This window comes from Giraffa tippelskirchi, chromosome 3, assembly GCF_054371585.1.
Source record: "Giraffa tippelskirchi isolate mGirTip1 chromosome 3, T2T-mGirTip1v1.2.pri, whole genome shotgun sequence".
Classification (NCBI taxonomy): Eukaryota; Metazoa; Chordata; class Mammalia; order Artiodactyla; family Giraffidae; genus Giraffa; species Giraffa tippelskirchi.
In genome coordinates, this window is record NC_137277.1 from 55,418,936 (window position 1) to 55,441,754 (window position 22,819).

General features: G+C 50.9%; 1 protein-coding gene across 1 annotated transcript; it reads right to left on the reverse strand.

The window, feature by feature from the left end:
- Positions 1 to 10,827: 10,827 nt before the first annotated feature.
- NOG (noggin) lies at positions 10,828 to 12,855 on the reverse strand. Its single transcript, XM_081585332.1, has one exon. The coding sequence runs from the start codon at positions 12,197 to 12,199 to the stop codon at positions 11,501 to 11,503; it is 699 nt and encodes a 232-aa protein (XP_081441458.1). The 5' UTR covers positions 12,200 to 12,855; the 3' UTR covers positions 10,828 to 11,500.
- Positions 12,856 to 22,819: the final 9,964 nt, after the last annotated feature.

The following is a 22,819-nucleotide window of genomic DNA, read 5'->3' on the forward strand; positions in this document are numbered from 1 at the left end:
TGTATAAACCAAATTCCTTGGTTTCCCAATTTCCCTTCACCCCGATGTAACCCTTTTTCTCTCAACTTTGCTTTTGGCCATTGGTCTTCCTCCTCACCCACTCTTTGCCCTATAATAACAACAAAAACAACTGGCCCTAAATATGCAGCTTTTTCAGGGAAGAGAGGAACCCAATGGATTCTTCCCTCCAGGTGTGGACCTTTCAGAGCTGAAGACCTGGGAAAGTAGCTGGTCACTGGCTCTGCATGGTAGGGCAGTCACCTTTTCTCCTGACTCAGAAGGTGCTGCTCCAGCCCTGAAATCGACCAGAGCGGAGAAGACTGTCATTGACTGGGCTCCTACACCTCACTTGGAGGTACCTGCATGGAACCCACTAGAACACCCCAATAGCCCAGAAAGGTGGAAATTAAGCCCGCTTTAGATATGTGGAAACTAAATCTCAGGGAAGTCAAGTGTCATAACCGAGGTCCGCAACTTAAGGCCATAGTACAGTTCAGTAGCTCAGTTGTTTCCGACTCTTTGCAACTCTATGAATCGCAGCACGCCAGGCCTCCCTGTCCATCACCAACACCTGGAGTCTACCCAAACTCATGTCCATCGAGTTGGTGATTCCATCCAGCCATCTCATCCTCTGTCATCCCCTTCTCCTCCTGCCTTCAATCTTTCCCAGCATCAGGGTCTTTTCCAATGAGTCAGCTCTTCATATCAGGTAGCCAAAGTATTGGAGTTTCAGCTTCAACATCAGTCCTTCCAATAAATATTCAGGACTGATCTCCTTTAGGATGGACTGGTTGGATTTCCTTGCAGTCCAAGGGACTCTTGAGAGTCTTCTCCAACACCACAGTTCAAAAGCATCAATTCTTCGGCGCTCAGCTTTCTTTACAGTCCAACTCTCACATCCATACATGACTACTGGAAAAACCATAGCCTTGACTAGACGGACCATTGTTGGCAAAGTAATGTCTCTGCTTTTTAATATGCTATCTAGGTTGGTCATAACTTTCCTCCCAAGGAGTAAGCGTCTTTTAATTTCATGGCTGCAATCACCATCTGCAGTGATTTTGCTTCATTGACTATGCCAAAGCCTTTGACTGTGTGGATCACAATAAACTGTGGAAAACTCTGAAAGAGATGGGGATACCAGACCACCTGACCTGCCTCTTGAGAAACCTATATGTAGGTCAGGAAGCAACAGTTAGAACTGGACATGGAACAACAGACTGGTTCCAAATAGGAAAAGGAGTACGTCAAGGCTGTATATTGTCACCCTGCTTATTTAACTTATATGCAGAGTACATCATGAGAAACGCTGGGCTGGAAGAAGCACAAGCTGGAATCAAGATTGCTGGGAGAAATATCAATAACCTCAGATATGCAGATGACACCACCCTTATGGCAGAAAGTGAAGAGGAACTAAAAAGCCTCTTGATGAAAGTGAAAGAGAAGAGCAAAAAAGTTGGCTTAAAGCTCAACATTCAGAAAACTAAGATCATGGCATCCGGTCCCATCACTTCATGGGAGATAGATGGGGAAACAGTGGAAACAGTCTCAGACTTTATTTTTGGGGGCTCCAAAATCACTGCAGATGGTGCTTGAAGCCATGAAATCAAAAGACACTTTCTCCTTGGAAGGAAAGTTATGACCAAGGCCATAGACCAGGACTCAAACCCAGGCTGGTATTCACTTCCAAATTCAAGGTTCCCTCCCTACCCCTACATCAAACTCCTTTCTCAGCAGAAAGGTTTTTGCCTCCAGGGCAAGTTATTCTTCAAGCCTCAGTTTCCTTATCTTTAAAATGATAATAAAAATTCTGGCTGTGCGCCCCTGTGCGGTCTGAAAGAGATAATGGATGTGAAAGTGATTTTAAACTGTAAAGCATTAGGTCTGAGTCAGTCATTGTGTAATGTTATTATTCCCTGGGCAGGGAAAGATCAAGTTTTAACTGTCCAGCAGATAAGGCAATCGGTCTGATTTTTAAGGATTTCAGATATGGGGAGAGGTGACTTTTCCACCCATGCCTGGTGAGTCTTGAAATTTTCTCCAGGGAATCACTCACTGCTATCTAGCTCCTAATGGAAACTGTATTTTGGGGGTGGAGTTCCTTTTATTCGAAGTGTCCTTGATTTGGTAAAAGAGTATATCTGGCAACTTATCCTTCCCCACATCCTCCAGTGAGCAGAGATCTTGGGCGTCAGTAGCCTAGGAGTCGCTGTAATCCCCAGAACTGATAGCATCATCTGAACAGTCCAGGCTCCTTGCTCTATATCACACATTGGGGCACATTCTTAAATTTTCCCTGGATCACTATTTAACTGGAGGTGGACTTTGAACTCTGGTATCCTCAGAGTCCCAGACAGAACATGGCTGATACCAGGAAGCTGATCAGTTACTGCTTCTTCATTTATTCAGTGTGATCATTTATCCCTATGTATATATATAGGGATAAATGATTGAGTATCTGTATCTGCTCCAAACTGCACCAGGGCCCAGGGATACCATGATGAATAAAATGGAGGGAGGTGACAGTCTATTGGAAGGGACAGCGTAAGCAAAGAACAGCAAATTATAAATACTAGCTGCGGTTTCCCCGGTGGCTCAGTGGTGAAGAATTCGCCCGCCAATGCAGGAGACACCAATGAGATCCCTGACTACTGAGCCACGAGTACAGAAGCCTGAGTGCCCTAGAGCCTGTAGTCCACAACCAGAGACGCCGCCACAGTGAGAACGCCACACAATGCCACGCAGAGTAGCCCCCGCTCGCCACGACTAGAGAGAAGCCTGCGCACCCCAGCGAAGACCCAGCAAAGCCAGAAAAAGAGATAAACAAAATTATGTAAAAAAAACAACTAACTACCAATTGTGACATATCCTGTGATGAGAGCCGAGAGAGCGTGGAGAGAGGGCCCTGACCTGCTTGCTGCAGGTAGGGGATCTAAAGGGCAGGGTGGTATTTAGGGGTGCTGGTGGCAGAGAGAGCACCCCTGGGCTGAAGGGGCAGCCAGGGCGGAGGCCCTGCACAGCGGGGAGCTCGGTGTGTGAGCGAACTTGGTAGAGATTGTGTGCCTGGGGCCCAGAGGCAGGGGCGGGGGCCTCGGCCTGGGAAGAACTGTGGCCTTTATCCCCAGGAGTGATGAGAAGCCACTGAGAAGTTTTAAGCAGGGGAGTGACAAGACCACATGTGTGTCTTAAGGTCACTTGGGCAACAGCGTGGAGAATGGATTGGAGCTGGGCGAGTGTGGAATCAGGGAGACTGGCTGGGATTATGAACTCTGAGAGCGCAAAACCCCTCTGCGACCCCTGCGGCCTGGCAGAGAGCTGAGTGCGGTTTGGATCTTGGAGCCACTGCCAGCGAGTGTGCGAGGTCGGCAAAGTCACTAAGCTTCCTATTTCCCCACGCTTCCACATCTGTAAAATGGGGGAAGGACGACTTCCCTTGCCTGACTAATCTTTCCCCCTTAATTCCATAAGTTGAATGCCAGTTGGGAATCCTTTGCAACTCAGGCTGGAAAGAGGCTGCCAAAACCAGCCACTGCAGGGCCTGTTTGCCTTGGCAGGTGTGGACCACCTGATCGTCCTTACACCCGTTCTGTAGACCAGCTGCGTGACCCAGCTCCAAGCAGAGAGAAGTAACAGCAGCCGGATGTCCCGTTACTGATGCACCGGTTCGTCCTGCTGCCAACACCTGGAATGAGCCCTGTGAGCAACCATCCTTTCCTCCTCTTCTGTGAGCTTCAGCTCTCCTATCAGTGAAACAAGCCTATGCATGTCCATCCTTCCAGGCGATATCTGTGACATGCTGCTATAGGTTAGGCCCTGGAGTAGGCTCTGGGGACACAAGACAGACCTATCTCCTTCCCTTGATTCATATCTCATTGCACAGAAAACTATGTATATGAAAATGCTCTTAAAATTCTAATACTGTTTGTACTTAGAACAACTGTAAAGGGAGGGTTGAACTAGAAATCTAGAAATTCTGCTTCTGGCCCTAGTTCTCTTCCAAGGTAACTAGACCTGAAACACACATCCATTGACCTTGAGCTGACAGACCTGTTTCTGCAGTCGGCTGAAGGAGTTTATATGTTGTAATTCTATCTATCCTTGAAATCTGGATCCCCTTCCCAAATTCTGTACCTGGTTTCCTTTAGCACTTTCTTTTTTCCTATTTTAAAGATGCAACGTTTGCTTTTGACTTTCAGTCCCCTCCTTATATTGAGTCCAGGGGTCTCAAATGCGTAAGCCTACAGTGGCTCTGGAGGGAATACGACGGAGTAATGCCTACATGGGGAAAGCGGAGGGCTGTGGCAAAAGAAAAGGGGCTTGTGCAGTTTGAAGGGGAGAGCTTCCTTTCAGCTCCAGCAAAAGATTCTTTTTTTCAAAGAGGCGGGCTAGATCTAACTTCCGTTCTCCTTTAAAACATCTCGGTTTTGTCCTTTTCTCTTCACCCCCCGCCCCCCCATCACAGCGTCCTCCAAAGCCAGATGACAGCAGCGGTCTCATACATGGTCTTCCAGCCCACCGTTTTGCATTTCTGATCTCTTTTTACCAAACCTAAGCCAGAATCTTCCCACTTCATCCCTTCTTCAAGAAACTACGCTGACTCCCTGTAGACCTCAAGTCAGTTCACTGCACTTTACCTAGGATTGACTGAACACTCACCAGGACAGTTGTTGTATTGGATGCTGTGGAGACCAAAAGCATGAGTTACAATCAACAATTCTGTCATTTAAAAATCGCATGGACTGGGATAGGGTTTAACCTTTGTGTTACCGACCTGGTGAAAATGACAGACTCCACTCCCAGAAAAAAACACAATACAAATAGGTAACTGCAAATCATAAATACTAACTACAAACTGCGATGCATCCTGTGAAGAGAAGGTCCTGAGAGCCAGAATAGGATGAATAGAGGGGTCTGACCTGCGTTCCAACCTGGACACCCCTCTTCTAAGCACCAGAGGTTAAGAACCCCCTTCCTTAAGAAAGTGCAGCGCTCAGGGCTTAGTGTGATGCAGAGAAGGGGGACGCTTCATTCTTGCCAGGGAATCCCTAATGGAGGAGACACGATGTCCCTTTGAAATCAGAGTCCTGGATTTGAGCTTCCACCCGCTGGAAGTGTGTCCTTGGGCTAGTCTCGTAACCTTCCTGAGCCTTGCCTTCCTCAGCTGTATAATGGCAATAAATGCTCCTCCTTTCACAGAGAGAACGAAATAACCAAGGCGAAGCGCGAGCTGGTAGCATCACTGAGAGTGTCGGTACCTTCTTCGCTCCTTGGCCTCTCCCAGGTTTGCCTGTTCTCCTTTCTTCACATCACCCCCAAATGCAAGTACCTTTGGTGCTATCAGGACCCATCTGTCTGCTGGGGGAAATCCGATTGCCCCCCAGGCCCAGAATGCTTGTTTATCCCTACCCTCTTTCTTTTGCTCTGTCTTTACTGTTCATTCATTCATTTACTCACTCATCTCGATGATAGACTGAAAGATTCTCCAGGCTTCTCAGATTCCTCCCTCTTCTGGACAAGCCTGGAATCTCCGTGTGCGTGTGTGTGTGTGTGTGTGTGTGTGTGTGTGTGTGTGTGTGTGTGTGTGTGTTGGGAGGAAGTGCTTCCATCTTAGATTCCTTTTCTGTGCCTGGTCCCTTGCAGGCCAGACATATCAGGTCTTTCTGACCTTCCTCTCAGTCCTCACATCTAATCAGCCACCAAGGCCTCTCCAGGCTTCTGGCAAATGATCTTTTTGTTCACTGGCATTGCTGTTCCTCAGGTATCAACTCTTAACTGATGTTTTTCTGGACCTTGGCAAGTTCCTCCTTAATGAATTTTCCAAGCTGTTATCCCACTTCCAAGCCATACTGGACACAGGCACCAAACTTAATTTGAAAATGACAGCCTCTTTTCATTTTTGTGTCTGGAACATACAACACAGAGCTTAGCTGATAGAAAGTGATTATGGTAGATTAAAGAAGGCCCCCCCGATTCTTTGCTATTGTTTCTATTGAGGGGTGATGTCTAATTCCCTTCCCTTGGAATCTATGCTGGTCTTAGACACTTGCTTAACCATAGACTGCAGCAGAAACAAGGTCCTGGGACTTTTGAGACAATTTCATAAGAAGTCTCGCAGCTTCCATTTAGATCTCTTGGAACACCTTCTCTTAGAGCCATGGGCTACCACGTACAAAGTCCAATTATTCTGAAGCCACCAGGCTGTAAGAAAACCCAAGTCACATGGAGAAGTCACTTGTAGGAGTATTGGTCACCAGGTCAGTGGAGCTCCCAGCCAACAGATAGGTGAAGCTATTTGGGAGTGGACTCTCCCACATTCCGCTGACTCCATGAGTATCAGAGACGAACTGCCCAGCTGAGGCCTTCCCAAAGTCCTGACCCACAGAATCATGAGCAAAATAAAATGGCTGTTTGAAGACTGTCAGTTTTGGTGAAGCTCATTATATATCAGTAATAACCAAAATGGGCTTCCCAGGTGGCACTCATGGTAAAGAACCTACCCGCCAATGTAGGAGATGCAGGAGAGACAGGTTCGATCCCTGGGTTGGGAAAATCCCCTAGAGAAGGAAATGGCAACACATTCCAGTATTCTTGCCTGGGGACTCCCACATACAGAGGAGCCTGGAGGGCTTCGGGCCATAGGGTTGCAGAGTTGGACGTGACTGCAGGGACTTAGCATGCACACAATAACCACAACAAAGACTACTCAAAGACTACTCAAAGACTACTGAGTGAATAAAGAATTCTTTTGCTGCAGGGTGCTGATGGCATCATTGCCCTATTCAAGAGCACTTCACGGCTTCCTATGGCCTGAGCACTAATTCAAGGTTCTTTATCATTAGACTTCAGCCTGCTTTTCAGACCTTACTGTCTGCTCTCACTTGGGGTAGATCCATCCTATACTGAAGTTTGTTTGAGCTGTTTCCGAAACATGCAAACACTTTTCCAGCAATATGTCTTTGCTTATGTATGCTGCCTTCTCCACCTAAATGCCCTTTCCTCTTGTATCCTCACCTCAGTAGGCCAGCAATCAACTGTCCTTGTGAGTCAGATGCCTTCTCTGGTTGCCCAGGCCAGCAGGGAGTCCTCCTCCTTCTGTCCCAGGTTTGTAACTGGTTTGTTTAGCTCCTTTTTCAGCACATACCCTGTTCTTTCTTACCTCCTCTACTGCATTGTAAGCTTCTTGTTTTAGGGAGGGGGTGAGTGAGAGAGGTCCTGGCACCTAACAGGGTACACAAAAATGTCCTGTGTGGCATCCCAGGCATGGATCCTCGTAGAGGTTGAGTTGAGCCTGGACAGCACGTAATGCGGCATGCGGGGTCTTCCAAGCCAGGTGTATGTGTGCTTGAATGGGGGAGGGGTGTTTAGAAGAAGTGTAGGCTTTAGCATAAGCCCAGATTTTTGAGCCATAACCATGCCACTTACTGTATCACTTTGAGTGAAACGCTTCAACTTTCGGAGCTCCAATTTCCTTATTTGGAAACTAAAGACTTCGAGTGAGAATGTGTATAAAGGACTAGAGAATGTGTATAAAGGGCCTACCTAGCTCAGCTCTTGGCACATGACAAGCCATTAAAAACTGTTTGCTGAACAGATGCAACAGGATGGTTGATCACCTGCCTGATGACCAGTTACAATTATGGCAATATTGGAGAGAATGCTCCCTCATGCCCCTCCCCCACCAATAAATAAAAATTGGGGGGAAAAAAGAGAACAATGAAGAGGCACCCTCAGCTATATTAATCTGTGTGATCTTCAGCAAGCCCCTCTGAGGTCTCAGTCTTCTCATCTGTAAATCGAGGGGTGGGCATTGGAATCTAAGCTCCCCTCCAGCTTGGGCATTCCAAGAGCATTAAAGAAAAAGGATGAATCACCCCTTCAAAATACCAGTATGAGCTGGGCCCTCCGCCTGCTGTCCACATCCAGCACAGCTAAGAGCTCTTAATGCACAGCCAGCCTTCCCCTGCAGCTGCCACCAAACTTCAAGCCCCTTTCCCAGGAGTCTCAGAAGCAAGACTGATAATGGACCCCTGGCCTTCTCCATCTCAACAGGGAACCAGATCCCATTCCCAGACTCTAGGGGCCAGAGGGCCCTCCCCTAAGGGGGCTGGCTTTCCGTGGACATTTGGCCTCCCTGTACTTGGGCGTCAAGTGTGGGGGTGCTGGAGGGGCGGAAGGAAGGGAAAAAAGGGAAGAGTGGAAAACAGAAGAGGGTTGATGAGTGAATTGGGGCAATCGGGGCAGGAGGACTAGGGTGCTGGGAAACGTTGCCATTCTCTTCCAGGATTTTGAAAAAGTAGAAGTGTCTGTATCAGTAATAGTGATAAATCTCCATTCTGGGGAGGCGTGGTCCCTCAGCAGCTGCATAAATTCATAGACACGGGCTGTCAAAGCCTCAGAAGACACCGAGATCAATTTTCCTTCTTACAGGAGGTAGGCACGAGGTGACCGCAGAGGACAGTTTCTGGCCTCTCTGCCCAGAGCTCTCTACTCCTTTCCGCCTTGATGCTATTATTAGTATTATCGACATTAATAATAATGGAGACGTAACCGGCTGTGCGTTAGTCACAAGGTTCCAGGAGCCAGAGCCGCCTTCGCTCTCTCGTGGGGCTGGCTGGGTTCTGCTGGATCTTCTCTGCTGGTCCGGAACCGCTGCGGGTCTGCCCTTGGGGTCTGTCTGTCCAGGGGTCTGTCTATTGCTGGTCACGTCTGCAGCCCGGGTCCTCCTAGCTCCCGCGGACTCCCGCTCTGAAAGCCGAGAAGCTCGCCGGCTGCGAGCGGGTTTTCCAAGTGGGCAGGGGTGGGGAGGAGGGGCAGGCGGGCCTGAGGGCGGAGGGAGGAGGGGGCGTCGCGAGGGGAAGACCTCGCATTGTAATCCAATGACATTGCCAACGTGGGGGCGGGGGCGCTGGCCTCGGCGCGCTCTCCGAGTTTTGGCTGCCCGCCCAGCTGGGAATAACTCTCTTCGCATAATTCGCGTGTTTACCAGGCATGAAAATTCTTGCTTTCGGCTCCCCCCGCCCCGTAAGCCCCCTCCCCTTCCCCCCCGCCCCACCACCCCCGCCCTGTGCAAGAGAAATTCTGTCTAAAAAAATATTGGCCCGGGGCACAGAAAGTTTTGCATAAATTCATAAGTGATGAATGGCTGATTTTAACATTATTTGGGTATTTGTCAGAACTTAACAAATATACATGGGGATGGCGGTTCATAAACTTAAACATCTCAATATCCCCTTTCTTCTGGAAATAAATTACGTTTGTTTGCCGGGCTTGGAGTCTTAAGGTAGCCGACATTAGGAATATTTTAAAAGCCATCATCCATCGAGCATGTCTCCCAGGCGCCAGGAAGATTAAATGAAAGAATCATAAGATGGAGGTCTTTAACTTTTAATCCTTTTACAATGAAGCCTCAGATAGTCGCGGGGGCAGGGTGCCCTCTCTGGGGGGAATAATGCCGTTATTCCTCGGCTCTAAGTTAATGAATACCCTAACGTCTGTCCCACGGCTGACGGAGGCAGCGCCGGGGAGGGGGTCCGGCTCCCGAGCCAGGCTATTGAAACGAGGAGCCACCGAGGCTGCGTCGGGAGGGAAGAAAGCGCCCGGCTGGAGGGACGGGGCGGGCGGGGCCCGGGGGCTCGGCGGCTGCGCCGGGGACCAGCGCAGGTTTGAAATAATTAGCATAGATTCCCCGGGACTCCGGCCTGGGGGGCGGGACGCCGGGAGGGAGGCGCGGGGAGGTGGCCAGGGGGTGGGGAGGGAGCACAGGAGAGCGACTTCGGAGTCCAAGATAAATAAAAGGAGTGCTGAGCGGTGTCAGGAAGCCGGCCCACGTGGAGCGGCGCGGATGGGCGCCACCGCGGGCTGAGGCGCAGGGACGCGCGCGAGTCCCGAGCCGGCCTCGGGGCGCTGGCTTCTCGAGGGGTGGGGTGGGGGGCATGTTTTGCACGTCCCTTTAAGAGGTCACAGGTCTGTTGCCCCCTCTGAAACCCACACGCTCAAAGATCTGACTCCGATTTCGCCTCCCTCTCCCACCCCCACGTGGAGTAAGTGTCCAGAGGGGGGCACACCCGGTGCCCAGCTGCAGATCCCCGGGGGTGACGTTTTTTCACCCAAATTCGGACTCCTCTGAGCCCTCCTTAGATCTCAGGGGAGGGAGGAGGAGGTGAGTGTCAAATCTCCCAGCTATTCCCAGCAATTCTGGCCGAGGGCCTGGATTTCGGGGCCTCAGACCTGCAGGACCCTGGAGGCTGTGAGGGTCGATTGCAAGGGATCGCCTCCCCATAGCTTCCGGGAGTGCAAAGGGTTAACGCGGGCGGGTTGTTGGGGGGGGGTGCGAAGCGGGAGGGGTGGCGGGATCTGGGTGGGCGCGCTCTGATCTCCCTCCCCCCCCCATTCCTCGGGGGTCAAGTTTCAGCGGCACTCCGCCCCCAGGGTAGGTGTGAAAGACACGTGTCCCCATTGTGAAGGGCCTGTCAGGCAGGACAAAGCGGCCGCCCACCCTCCCCCCCCCCCGCCCCTCGGCCCAGCCTGGGGTCAGCTCCAGGGGGCCGGCTGGGTGTCGAGGTCACGATGGGCCGGAGCTTTGGTGACATAGGGAGAAAAGGCTGGGAGACTGGGCGGAGGCCACGTGATGCTCAAGTGGGGAGTTTGAGAATAGCCACCCCCTCCCATGAAAAACTGAGCGGTCACTTCCATCACCCCAGAAGAAGGGATGAGCCCCTTCTCCCAACAGGCAGAGTAAGCACAGCGGCACCCCCTACCCGCCCCTCCCATCCCCAACCCCCCATCAATCACCAACACAGAGAATCGCAGTGTAGAGCGCAGTCGGTTTTAGTGGTTTTCTTTAATCCTGCTCTGCACTTCTTTCTCATTTACTACACGGGATATTATAAAGAATAAATAGCAGATACTCTTAATTTACAATGATTAGTCATTCCATTTGTTCTCTATATTTACAATAACTGTAAAATAACATTGAACTCTATAGCTTCTTCGAGGTCCAAGGAAAACCAAAACACTTTCCGAAGAATGGAAAATAGCTTTTTAAAAGTCCCTCTACAAAAGTTCTCCCCTCTCTTTGTACTTTAAGAAAAAATAACTTTCCCCCCCTCCCTGCTTCGCCATGCGAAGGGCACTGTAATATAAATAGCAGGTTAACATTATTAGCAACAACCAGAATAAGTCTCTCTTTTCTCTGTTCTCTGTTTTTTCCTTTTGCTTAAAATTTTTTTAAAAATACAGTAGAAGCCGGTAACTTTTAACGTATAATACTGACCTTTTAATAAGTAAATTAAAACTGGGACCGTATATACACACAGATATACATTCCTACACAGTTAAACAGTGCATTACATGAACCAGAAAGCTAGGTCTCTGTAGCAAAAAAAAAAAAAAAAGTTCATTGAATCCCCTCGCGAGAGGGCGGTGGAACTGGTTGGAGACCGTGCGGGGGGCGTCGGTGGGGTCGATCAAGTGTCCGGGTGCGGGCGGGGGGCCCTGAGTTCTAGCACGAGCACTTGCACTCGGAAATGATGGGGTACTGGATGGGGATCCAGCCGCAGCGCTGGCCCCCGCGCCGCTGACAGCGCCACCGCAGCACCGTGAGGTGCACGGACTTGGACGGCTTGCACACCATGCCCTCGGGCACTGAGCACGAGCGCTTGCTGAAGCAGCTGCCCACCTTCACGTAGCGCGGCCAGAAGCGGCTGCCCAGGTCGTTCCACGCGTACAGCACCGGGCAGAAGGTCTGCGACCACAGCCACATCTGTAACTTCCTCCGCAGCTTCTTGCTCAGGCGCTGCTTCTTGCCCGGGGCCAAGCCCTCGGAGAACTCCAGCGCTTTGATCTCGCTCGGCATGGCCCCCGACGGCCGCTGCCGCAGCAGCTGGTCCAGCTCCGCCAGGTCCTCGGCGCCCCCGGCCGCCACCCCGCCCCCGCCCGGCCGGTCCTCAGGGGGCGAGGTGGCCATGAAACCCGGGTCGTAGTGGCCCCCGAGCAGCGAGCGCAGCAGCGTCTCGTTCAGATCCTTCTCCTTGGGGTCAAAGATAGGGTCCGGGTGTTCGATGAGGTCCACCAGGGGCAGGTTGTCGCTGGGAGCCGGGCGGATGTGGAGATAGTGCTGGCCGCCGGCCGGTGCCACCCGCAGCCCCAGGACCACCACCAGGGCGTAGAGGGTGACCCCCAGGCTGGGGCAGCGCTCCATGCCTCCGGCGCGCGCCCGGGGCTGCTGCTTCGTCCCGCGTCCCCGGAGGAGAGCACGCCGAGCCGGCGGCGCCGCCGCGCTCCCCCGTCTCTCCGGAGGCGGCTCACCCGAGGCTGGGCAGGCGCAGGGCCGGCTGCATGAGGCGCCCGCAGAGCCCTTCGCGCGGCGCCGGCTCCCACCCGGGCGGAAAGGAGGCGCGCAAGCGGGCCGCCACTCTCCTCCCGGCTCTACGCGGGCAGGCGGCCGCGGCGGGGCATCCGAAACCACTCCAGGGCGACCGCGGGCGCGGGGGGCGCCGGCTGCTCGCTGCCTTCCCGGGCCGGCGGCGGCGCGGGGCGCGTGGACGGGCCGCTCTCCCCGCCTCCTTCTCCCGCGGCTCGTCGTCCGGCCGCTCGGGGCAGCGCCGCGGCTCGGGCCGGTCCTCGGGGCACTTCCCTCCGCCCGCTCGGGGCTCGGCGGCCGGCTCTGCCCGGCGGACTCCAGCGGCGGCGGCGGTGGCGGCGGCGGCGGCGGCGGCGGCGTCCGCGCACGTTGGCACCGGTTTGTCTGTCTCGCAGGGTCCAAGCCTTTAAATTTCCTGCACTTTCAGCTCCATCACCATGGAAACCACTGACTCTCTCGGCGTTGCCCCCTCCCCCTTCTTCCCCCCAAACAACAACCCCACCCCCCACTTCTCCACCCCCGAGGAGCCGGAGCCGCACAGGCTCCGGGGGAAGCCGCCTGCACTCGCCGCGGAGGCGGCGGCGGCGGCTTCGAAAGCGCCCGGGCTGTGCCCTGCCGGACCCAGATGCCCCGGGAAGCCGACAGCCCGGCTGCCCGCCGGAGCTCACAGGCGGCGGCGGCGGCGGCGGTGGCGCTTGGCAGGTCTCCGCGCAATTTTCTCTCTCCCCCACCACCCACCCCCCTTCTCCTCCTCCGGCAAAATGCACCGCCCCCCTCCTTTCTCCTGGAGCAATGCAACTGGGGCTCTAGGCGCCCCGCCAGGGCCAGTCCCGGGGAAGGCTCGCGGCTGCGCTGGAGCCGGGCTAGAGGGTGCAGGGCCGGTTTTGGGGGGTGGTCGAGGCGGGGGTGGGAAGATCCTCACTAGCTGGGTACTCTGCCCCGGGAGGGGAGCTGCGGGGCGGTGCTGGGGGCTCGCTTCTCGGTGCAGTTCGGTGCAAGGAATGTCTCCATGTGCAGGGAGCTTTTTCCCCGGGCGCGTCTCGCCTTCTTCTTCTCTCCCGAGCTCGGTCTAAGTCCCCTCCCCCTCCCCCCAACGCGCGCGCACAGACATACACACAGACACACACACACACACACACAGACACACACACACACACACACACTTTGCGCTGGAGGACTCCAGGAGCCGCAGCGTTGCGCAGCGTGATGCAATTCCTAGGAAGCCTCCGGCCCGTGTGTTCCCCGGGCCCTCAAGGGGGGTCCGCTCCTCACCCTCCCCGTCCCCTCGGCCGGGCCCTGCACCCTGAGTGGCCGAGCTGGAGGGGCGCGTCCGGCTTCAGGGGCTCCCCTCGCCCGCCCGGCTCCGCGCGGCCGCCGCTCGGCTCCCTGGGGGCGGCGCGCCCTCTGCCGGCCCGCGGCGAGCCCTGCACCCGGCGCTGGAAGGGGGGCCCGGAGAGGTGGGTTTATCCGCTGTCCGACTCGGTCCGACTCGGTCCGACTTGGTCCGACTTGGTTTGTTTCAGTGTCCGCGTCGTTGTGTGGACGTGGACGTGCTGATGTGCGTGTGTGTGCGTGCGCGCGGACGAGTGAGTCTGTTCCGTTCTTTCGAAGAGGAACTGGCGGCAGGGCACCTGAGTCCTGGCCCGGTCCGCCCTGATGGGACTGTGTTAACCTCGGACGAGCCACTGTAGTAGCACCGCACACCTTACTTTCTGCGTTAGCGACATAACCACATGACTCTTCCGGATCTACCTTTCCGTGGTTCTGAATAAACCTCCATGATGTTTTCTCTTCCAGGAGCAGTTTGTCTCTGATGGGAGGTGGATATTGAAATGAGACTTCCGGTCAGTTTTTCCTTGAATGAGGGGCTGAATCCAAGCTTCAAAACTCAAACTCAGTTTCCTTTGAGGGGCTGTGATTGGAGTCTGGAAAAAGCTGGAGAACAGAGACTCGGCGTGGAAGACTCAAGCATTCACAGCGTTCCAGAGAGTGGAGTTAGAAGTCTCGTTTTGACAGCCTGAATCACTCCAGTTTCTTTCCCCAAAGACCTGTTTTTTTTCCTTTCAACCTGTGCGGCTTCCCTCCCACCCCACCCCACCGCCACGAAACAAACAGAAGTTTATCATCTAAGGAAACACATTTGTTCCGAGACACAGTATTTCTGCAAAACCCCAGCAATTGGGAGGGATGGCTAGTTTCAGCTGAAAACAGTTCCCTAAACTTTCAGGTCTAGACAGTATCTAGAATTAGACAATCAAGGTACTGCTTACAAGGAAATCTTGCTTTGATGAATACAGTAGATTATAACAACCAATTGGTTGCTTGAATTGCGTTGATTCTGAAATAATGTGGGACTAGAACCTCGCACACAGTAGGCTCTTAAACAGCACTCCTTTCTTTTTGATGTGCTTTAGGGGGCTTGGCACTGGTTTGTTTTCTTAGGAAGATTAAATGTTCCAGAACAGTTCTGCCACTGCTGTGAATTAACTAAGAGAATAATTTTTCAGTAAAGAGTTCAAAAGGTTAAATTCTAGCCCAGCTCTCCCAAGATGGCGGGTTCCAGTTAGTGACATTTTCTTGTGCTGTCTTCTCTTCCATTGATCTCCTCTCCTTTCCTTCAAATCACCTGTTTTTCTTTGAAAAGCAGCCCAGATCCTTCAGTCCTTTATTTGGGTGGGGTAGAATGAAAACAAACCATGTCAGACAATAAATTGGGTGACCTGTTTATAGAATGTCCACTGGGTGAAGACTCTGCGGGGGTGGGGGAACACAAAGGAGAAAGAACTCACAATCAATTGCTACCATCCGAGATGTTTGCAGTCCAGTGAAGGGGAATATGATAAGTATATCAAGAAAACTTCAGAAGAGTGTGGGAAAAAAATCTCTAAATTCCCCTAAGAGTATAGACCAGTGTTTTGCAATCTTTAAAAAAACTCATGCCCACTTTTGGTAAATATTGCAATTTCATGCTATCTTCTGAATGTTTGAAATTTTATAATACATTATGATGACTCCTTGGTGGCTCAGATGGTAAAGAAGCTGCCTGCAATGTGGGAGACCCAGGTTCGATCCCTGGGTCAGGAAGATCCCTTGAAGAAAGAAATGGCAACTCACTCCAGTATTCTTGCCTGGAGAATTCCATGGACAGAGAAGCCTGGCTGACTACAGTCCATGGGGTTGCAAAGAGTCGGACACGACTGAGCAGCTTCACTTTCACTTTCATGATGACCCCAAAGGTAGAAACAATTATAAGCTATACTCTGTTCAAACCACACTTCCTCTTCTTCAGTGTGGAGTTCTGAAATGCCCCACTTGGGGCGCCTGCAATCACTTTCCCACTCCCTGCCACGCTGGCATAGCCCATATACTTAGGTACTGGGTGAATCTGGGCATGCTGTTTATCAGAAGCTAAGTACTACTAACACCTTAATAGTGAGCTGAACTTTAGCTGGGCTTGATGAAGAAAAGGGATATATTTATCTGAGTACATAGAGGAGGAGATTTGAGTTTGCATAAAGAAGGGAAGCACACCATATCAGGGATGGCCAAAAGAGCTGGGGTGTGGGGAATGGGAGAGTAACTGTCATAAACAGAGAAACTCAGCATAAAGACAACCTTCGCACCAGGTGGATCTCAGTTAGGATTCTGGTCCTGCCACTCACCAGCTGGGCTACCTTCTCAACATGGGCATCTTAACTCCAAACTTCCATTTCCTCCTCTGTAGAATGGGGATCACACACACCTCTCAGGACTGTGTTCTGTATCCTTTATAGCGATAAAGGAGGCTGTGCTTAGCTCAGTACCCAGGGCAGAGTATAATGTGGGCAATAGACTTCCAACATATGTTAGGTCTTCTGGGAACCCCAGTACCCTCGACTGACCAACTGTCTCTGATTTGAGCCAGAGAGGCTTGAAGGGCCTGGGCTTCTGTTGGAATCACCTCCAACACTGGTGAGCCTGCTTTCTGTCTACTCAGCATGTGCAGCTGAGCTGTTCTCCATGGCTCCTGGCCTTTTAGGAGCTTAGGGCAGGGGAACTGGAATTTCTTGGAGGGACTCAACAGCTGACCCATTTCCATGCTTTTGCTGCTCTGTTTAAGAAGGAGCTTGACAAGGGGGAAAAAGTGGGTATATTTATTCAAAAAGAAGCTGTGAGTGGTGTGGACATTAGCCAAAGGAAGAATGATTATCAGCTCAGTTTGCTGGAGTGGGAAGGGGAGCAGTTGAACATTAGTGGGGATTGGCCAGGGCCTTGGGCCTTGGCAGCCTATTCAGGAAGTCTCGTGAACAGCACGACTGCAGGTCCATTCTTGGAGATCTGCGTCCCAAGATTCTATCCGTGCCAAGTGCTCTGGTCAAGGGAGACTGAGGCAGCCTTCTGAACAATGGCTTTGGCAACTCCAGGTCAAGGCAGCAGGACCCAGAGGACACTTACTTATGCATCTTTTCTTCTTTTCAGCTGATGCTCAAAATAATTCGACAGTCTTGTTTTATTTTATTTTTTGGCCCTGGAAGCGTAGCCCCGAGGAAGCTGTGGGTGACATGCAAAGGACATGGGGCTTGACTTTGGAAAACCAGCCACCTGCCAGCTGTGTGACCCTGGGTGAGTCACCGCACCTCTCTGAGGCCCCATGACACAGAGGGGTCAAGGGAGCAGGAGGCACCGCAGAGGAGAAGACATGCCAACAACCCTCTTTTAGGCCCCGCATCATCCCAGGCATACAGAAACTGTCTCTCTGATTCTGATTGTCTTTTGGGTCCCCTACATGTCGAATTTGATGGGCTTGCTCTCAGTGAGACCCCAGATGGCATCTTTGGGCTTGACCCAACTGAGCAAAATGAGGACAAGTCAGCCACAAGGCTTGTCACTTTCCTGTCCTGACTTCAGGAGGAATGTGAGAGGGGAGGGTGCTTGTAGGGTGGGAGGTTGGTGGGCACCATGTAGCCTGTAGGAGGCCGGGGGAACCCTGGCCAGTTCAGGACCTGCAGCCAGGGTGGGGGCCAGTGCAGCTTGGCCACGCAGTCTAATATTTTGAGCGTGATTATTTCGGTGATGAGATTCCCGCGACAGCAGAGGAGTTCTCACCAGCATAGAAAAGGGGGAGGAGGTGGGAGGAGAGAAAGAGGAGACAAGGAGGGGAAGGGGACTCCAGATTGTGGGCTGGGGTGGGAGAACGGATAAATCAATGGGCAATGCATTTGCAGAGAGAGAGGCAAAGCTAAAGCAAAGGCCGAGGGAGGCAGCAAGAGGTCGCTGGGCCCCGACCGTGCCTCCCTTCCCAGCCTGGCTCCCGCTCCCCCGCCCCGCCCGGCTCCGCTGGGGAAGGGGAGCGCCTCTGGAGCCCGGTGGTTCATTCATCTCCTGATAAACTGTTTATCTGAGTTTTAACGAGGGCGCCTCTCTCCCAGCTCTGGAGACAGCAGCCTCCCCGTGTTTAGCCTGCCCTGCCGTGGGGGGCCTGGGGCGGGTAGGGGAGACGCCGCGGCCCGGCCTCGTTGCTGGGTCTGCCTGGGCCTTCGGCTCTGCAGGGCTTCTCCTCGCCTCTCCCGGGCTGGGGTCTGCGCCTCTCTGGACTGGAGAGGGCCTCTCTGGGCTTTTATCTGGAAAGGAAATCTTGTTTTATCATTTCTCTCAGTTCACTGTGTTGTGTGCGGACGTGCATGTATGTGCTCACACACACACACATTCCCTCTCTAAATACACACACACACGCACACATTTAAAAATCAAACACCACTTGGTTCTGAGTTGTGGACTTCTATCATAGGCGACCCAAAATTTCAAAAGGGAAGTGAATGGGATGCCACCCCTACAGCATGGGCAGCACAGGAGAGGATTCTCCAAAGTGAAGGAGGGAGACGCTGTTCTGTGAAAAGGCAACCGTCACCGAAAACAGAAACTAAAGCCCAGTTGTTCTAGGACTTGCTTCCCTCTTGCCATCCTTCTCCCTTAAGAATTCACACTTCAGAGACATTGATGCGTCTGCTGAGGCGCACACCTTCCCCATCACAACACATACTGGAGCTGTGCACATGGACAGACCAGGGTGCACACTTGTGCACACACGCATACCACACAAGCTCCCTATCGCCCCCCCTCCCCCACCAGCCCTCCTTTGCTCCCCAGGCTATAAGGGTTCCTGGAGACAGTCCCTCTTAGCCACCTACCATGAGGAATTTACACACAGCCCTCCCCCCATCAGACACACAAGCACCCATCTCAGTTTAAGCTCACATCTCCCCCACATCCTCTCATCCTGCTGCCTCAGATAGATGTTTATTGAGATAATATGGTCTAGCCTCCCTTATCCCCTCAAAGACTCAAGATAACAAGGAGACAGGAACTCAATGGAGTGAAAAATACAGTGAAACCCACTGCTATGTGAGTAGGGTGATTCATAGGTTCCAGCCACTGATTCCGCCTAAACGCAGAAGTCTCACATCTCTGAATTTTTTTCCTAGCCCCTACCTCTGTCTCTTCACCATCCAAGCATCCGTGCAGACTTGGAATATTTGCTATGACTACCTGCTGTCATCCAGCGGTCTTATTTCTCCATATAAGGAGTACCAGGCATGTACCCTGATTCCGGATACTCTGAAAGACTATTGGGGAAAAAAAAGAAAAATAAAGGCAAGATTACAAGTCAGGATGTCAATTGCTATGATGAAGCACAGAAGTGTTGCGGTGGGGGGGTGGAGGATCCCAAAAAAAAACTTTTTAGGAAATTCAATGTCCAGTGACCAAAGGGCCACTACTCGGGCTAGAGGAGCGAGGAGGGGGTGTGGACTGGATGACACTTGGGGCAGTGTGAGGAGGGAACACGGTCCAGATTCTGTAACAAGCTGAACATGGCAAGTGCTGGGGTTTGAGGACTAACGGCTGGAAGACTAGGGCCTTATTGTGGGCCATCAAGGGTCTCAAGCAGTTTAAAAATCCAATTTGAACTTATATTTGAGTTTAGAAATACTTGAAAGAATATGGTGATCATAGGTCCTCAATGTTTTAAGACAGCCTCTATTAAAAAAAACAAAACTTTATTCTGATCAAAGTCTAGACTGGTTTAGCCCTAGAATCCTTGTTTTTAGTCTCTATGAAGGGATTATGTGCAGGGGAAAATCTCTAAAATATAACTCATTAATTGTAACGATTACCTCTGAAGCGTGGGGTAAGTGGGTGAGGTGAGAAGGGGAGAGAGCTTTTCACTTTACGTCATTTGTATGTAAATCTGCTTAAAAAGAGAGCGCAATCATAAACCATTTTTGCATTTAAGGAAAAGACAGCGACAAATTAAAATCAGTGCATTGAGAGGCAACGACTTGCCCCAAAGTAACTATCAGGCACAAGTAAAGCTGGAAATGGCGTTGTTGAAAAGAGTTTTGAAGTCAGCCCTGGGCTGCAGGGCAGGGCTGACTCCTATTCTAGGAGGATCTTAGTTTCAGGGTTAGTTAAATGATTCAGCGCTGCTGTGTGGTGGCAAAGTGAGGGAGAAGCCCGTCTGAGGAGCTTTTTGTGTTCAGATGGGAGTGTTTGTATGCATGCCTGTAAGTGTGTGATAGGCACTGTTTCATGACACTTTAATCTCCCATCTCTGGCATCTACAGAGAAATCAGATTGTTTTCAAAATAAAGTGATACCCTCATCAAAACCAACCACTGGCCTGAAAAACAAAACTAAACTAAAATGCACCAAAGCCCAATCTCAGGCTTGATCTAAACCCTGCAGTCTGGAATGAGTTTGGGGTGGGGGCTGGTGACTGGAAGTACGTCACCTCGGTTGAGGGTTTAGGGGACAGAGTCCCCAAGCGAGTACAAGAGAGGATTTCTCTCCCAGTTGCCAGTCTTAGAAACAGGACTATGAATTGAACATGTGCCAGAAGTTTTTGTTGTTGTTTAGTTGCTAAATCATATTCGACTCTTTTGTGACCCCATGGACTGAAGCCTGCCAGGCTCCTCTGTCCATGGGTTTTCTTGGCAAGAATATTACAGTGCATTGCCATTTCCTTCAGGGACTTCCTCTGTGGCCAAATGGTTAAAACTTCCAGTGCAGAGGGCAGAGTTTGAACCCTACCTGGGGAAGTTAAGATTTCACATGCCAGGCAGCCAGAGAATACTGGAGTGGGTTGCCGTTTCCTTCTCCAGAGGATCTTCCTGACCCAGGGATGGAACCCACATCTCCAGCACTGGCAGGCTGATTCTTTACCACTGAGCCACCAGGGAAGCCCTCCAGAAGTTTACCATGTGCCTAATAAATAGTTTCTTATCTACATCTAACAGGAACTTCTGGAGTAGGAGTGATTAAATCCTCATTTTATAGATGGGTAAAAATGAGGCCCACAGAGATGAGGGAGCTTCCCAAGGTCATTTTTGATTCTGAGATTATCTAAGGAGGTAGGGAGAGGATTCTTAGCTCAGAGCTGTGGGCTCAATGGAGCCTTCTTCCTAAGGAATCAGTCTTCGTTGGTCCATTACTGTTCCCTTAGTCTGACCCATATCTGGCTTCCTTCAGAGGTCATCAGTATCAGCCAGAAGGCAAGGGAAATTTACTCTGGCAAGTGACTTTTGACGAAGGCTCATTTCAAACTCCCCATCCCCCAGCCTACCCACAGTCCCACCCTCCATAATGGAGCATGACTGTAGTAAAATGAGGCTTTTGATCAAGCTTTCTCACATCACTTTCAAGACAAACAATGTCTCTGAAACCCCCAGCTGCTTTTATTTTTCTTATATCTAAGGTTTCACCTTAAAATCTTTACCCAGCTTCATTAAAAAATGCCCTTAATTAAGGAAAAAAATCATGACATTTCATTATTGTAACGCACAAAACATACCCATAGTAATGAAAAAGAAGCTTCAAAGTTATAAAAACAACCTCTGTAAATTTATAAAATGGGTTCCTACCTTACCATCTCCCACCTACCATGATGATTTTCCAACCTTTTCTTCAGCACAATTAGTTAAGATTGTAAGTAAACATTAATTAAAATACAAATAAAAGTATATAAGACAGTGGCCAGTCCTTCACCAGCACGGTTGGGTATATTCATGTTTTAACACAAGTCTTTTCTAAGATATGATTCATTATTTATAGAATTTTTAGGAAAAAAGTTAATTTTATAAATTATTTATATGCATATATATTTTACAAATTTCCCCATCTTTGGTAGAAAGCTGGATAAGGTTGGAGCTAAGTCCAATACTTGGGTCCCTGGGTTTCCTCCCTACCTTGCTACAAAATGATCTGGTATGCTACAATTTCAGACAAGGGTTTCTCTCCTTACACAAAGGCTTAACCATGTTAACTAGTTAATGTAAAGCTTGATTAAACTCGCAAAGATAATCCCTAAAATGCTGGGAGAAGGGCCCTTGAAGTGCCTGGAGGTGGCAGGGAGGGGGCGGGCTGGTAATGAGGCAAGGTTGTGGTTCCAACCTCATTTTCACTTCGCTGTGTTTCAAAAGTGAATTACAGCAGCGGTTCAGCAAAATACATTGAGAAAAATGCAAAGCTGCCTCCCTCACCTCCTGGAGGATTTGAGTCACCACAGATGAGCCTTTCAATGTAATAAGAAGCATCGTAATTATCCTGCCACAGGGGTAAGAAAATCCTGGCAGATCCCATTTTATAGAACTCTGCTTTTCTTTCAAGCCCCCAGCCCAGAAGGAGAGGCAGCTACATTCGAGACTAAATGTTTATGGCTTAGGCTGCTTGAACAGCCTGAACGTTTACTTCTGAGGTAGTCCTATTGTTCTGTGTGTGATTTCAATATGCCTTTTCTAAATATTTTGACAGCCGGGCGAGCTTTGAGGCACTTGTCCTCTTTTAGGGACCACAGGGCCCTGATGTGTTATGGGTGGGGGATTGGTGAGGTCTCTGACTTATCCCTGATAGCACCTCTTCTTCATCCACAGTCCTCGGGGTCCTAGGAGAGACCCTCATCTCTTGCCAAGTTCCCACGGAGAAGGAGGGCTTGCCAATAGGACTAGCCCGCCCAAGGCAAGAAGCTTCCTACTGAACTGCACTGAAGTGCCCTTCTCATTTCTCCCAAAGTCTTGGCATTCTTGAAGGAGAAACAGGCTGAAATAAACTCATATGTAGAAATGGAATTATTTACAGTTGTTCAAAAGCTTTTAAGGGTTCTCTTGGTTATCCTCCGGATAACACTATGACATCAGAAGCCTTTTCCGATCTAACCTTGATCTACCTTTTCCCTTCCTGTTTCTCTCCCACTCTCTGCTGTCCACCTTCTATTTAGAGAACTCGTCAGACGTCTCTACACATTGCCTGCTCTGTCTCATCATTATAGTTTCTGTCTACTCTCTCTTTTTTGCAAGATCATTTGCAGCCTTCTGGATTCTGCTTCAGCATTGCCTCCTCCATTCTCAATTCCTTTGGGGCAGAATGAATTGCTCCCTCCTCAAATCTCCTATGCCGTCAAGGAGCTCTTCCTTTAGGTTATGGATT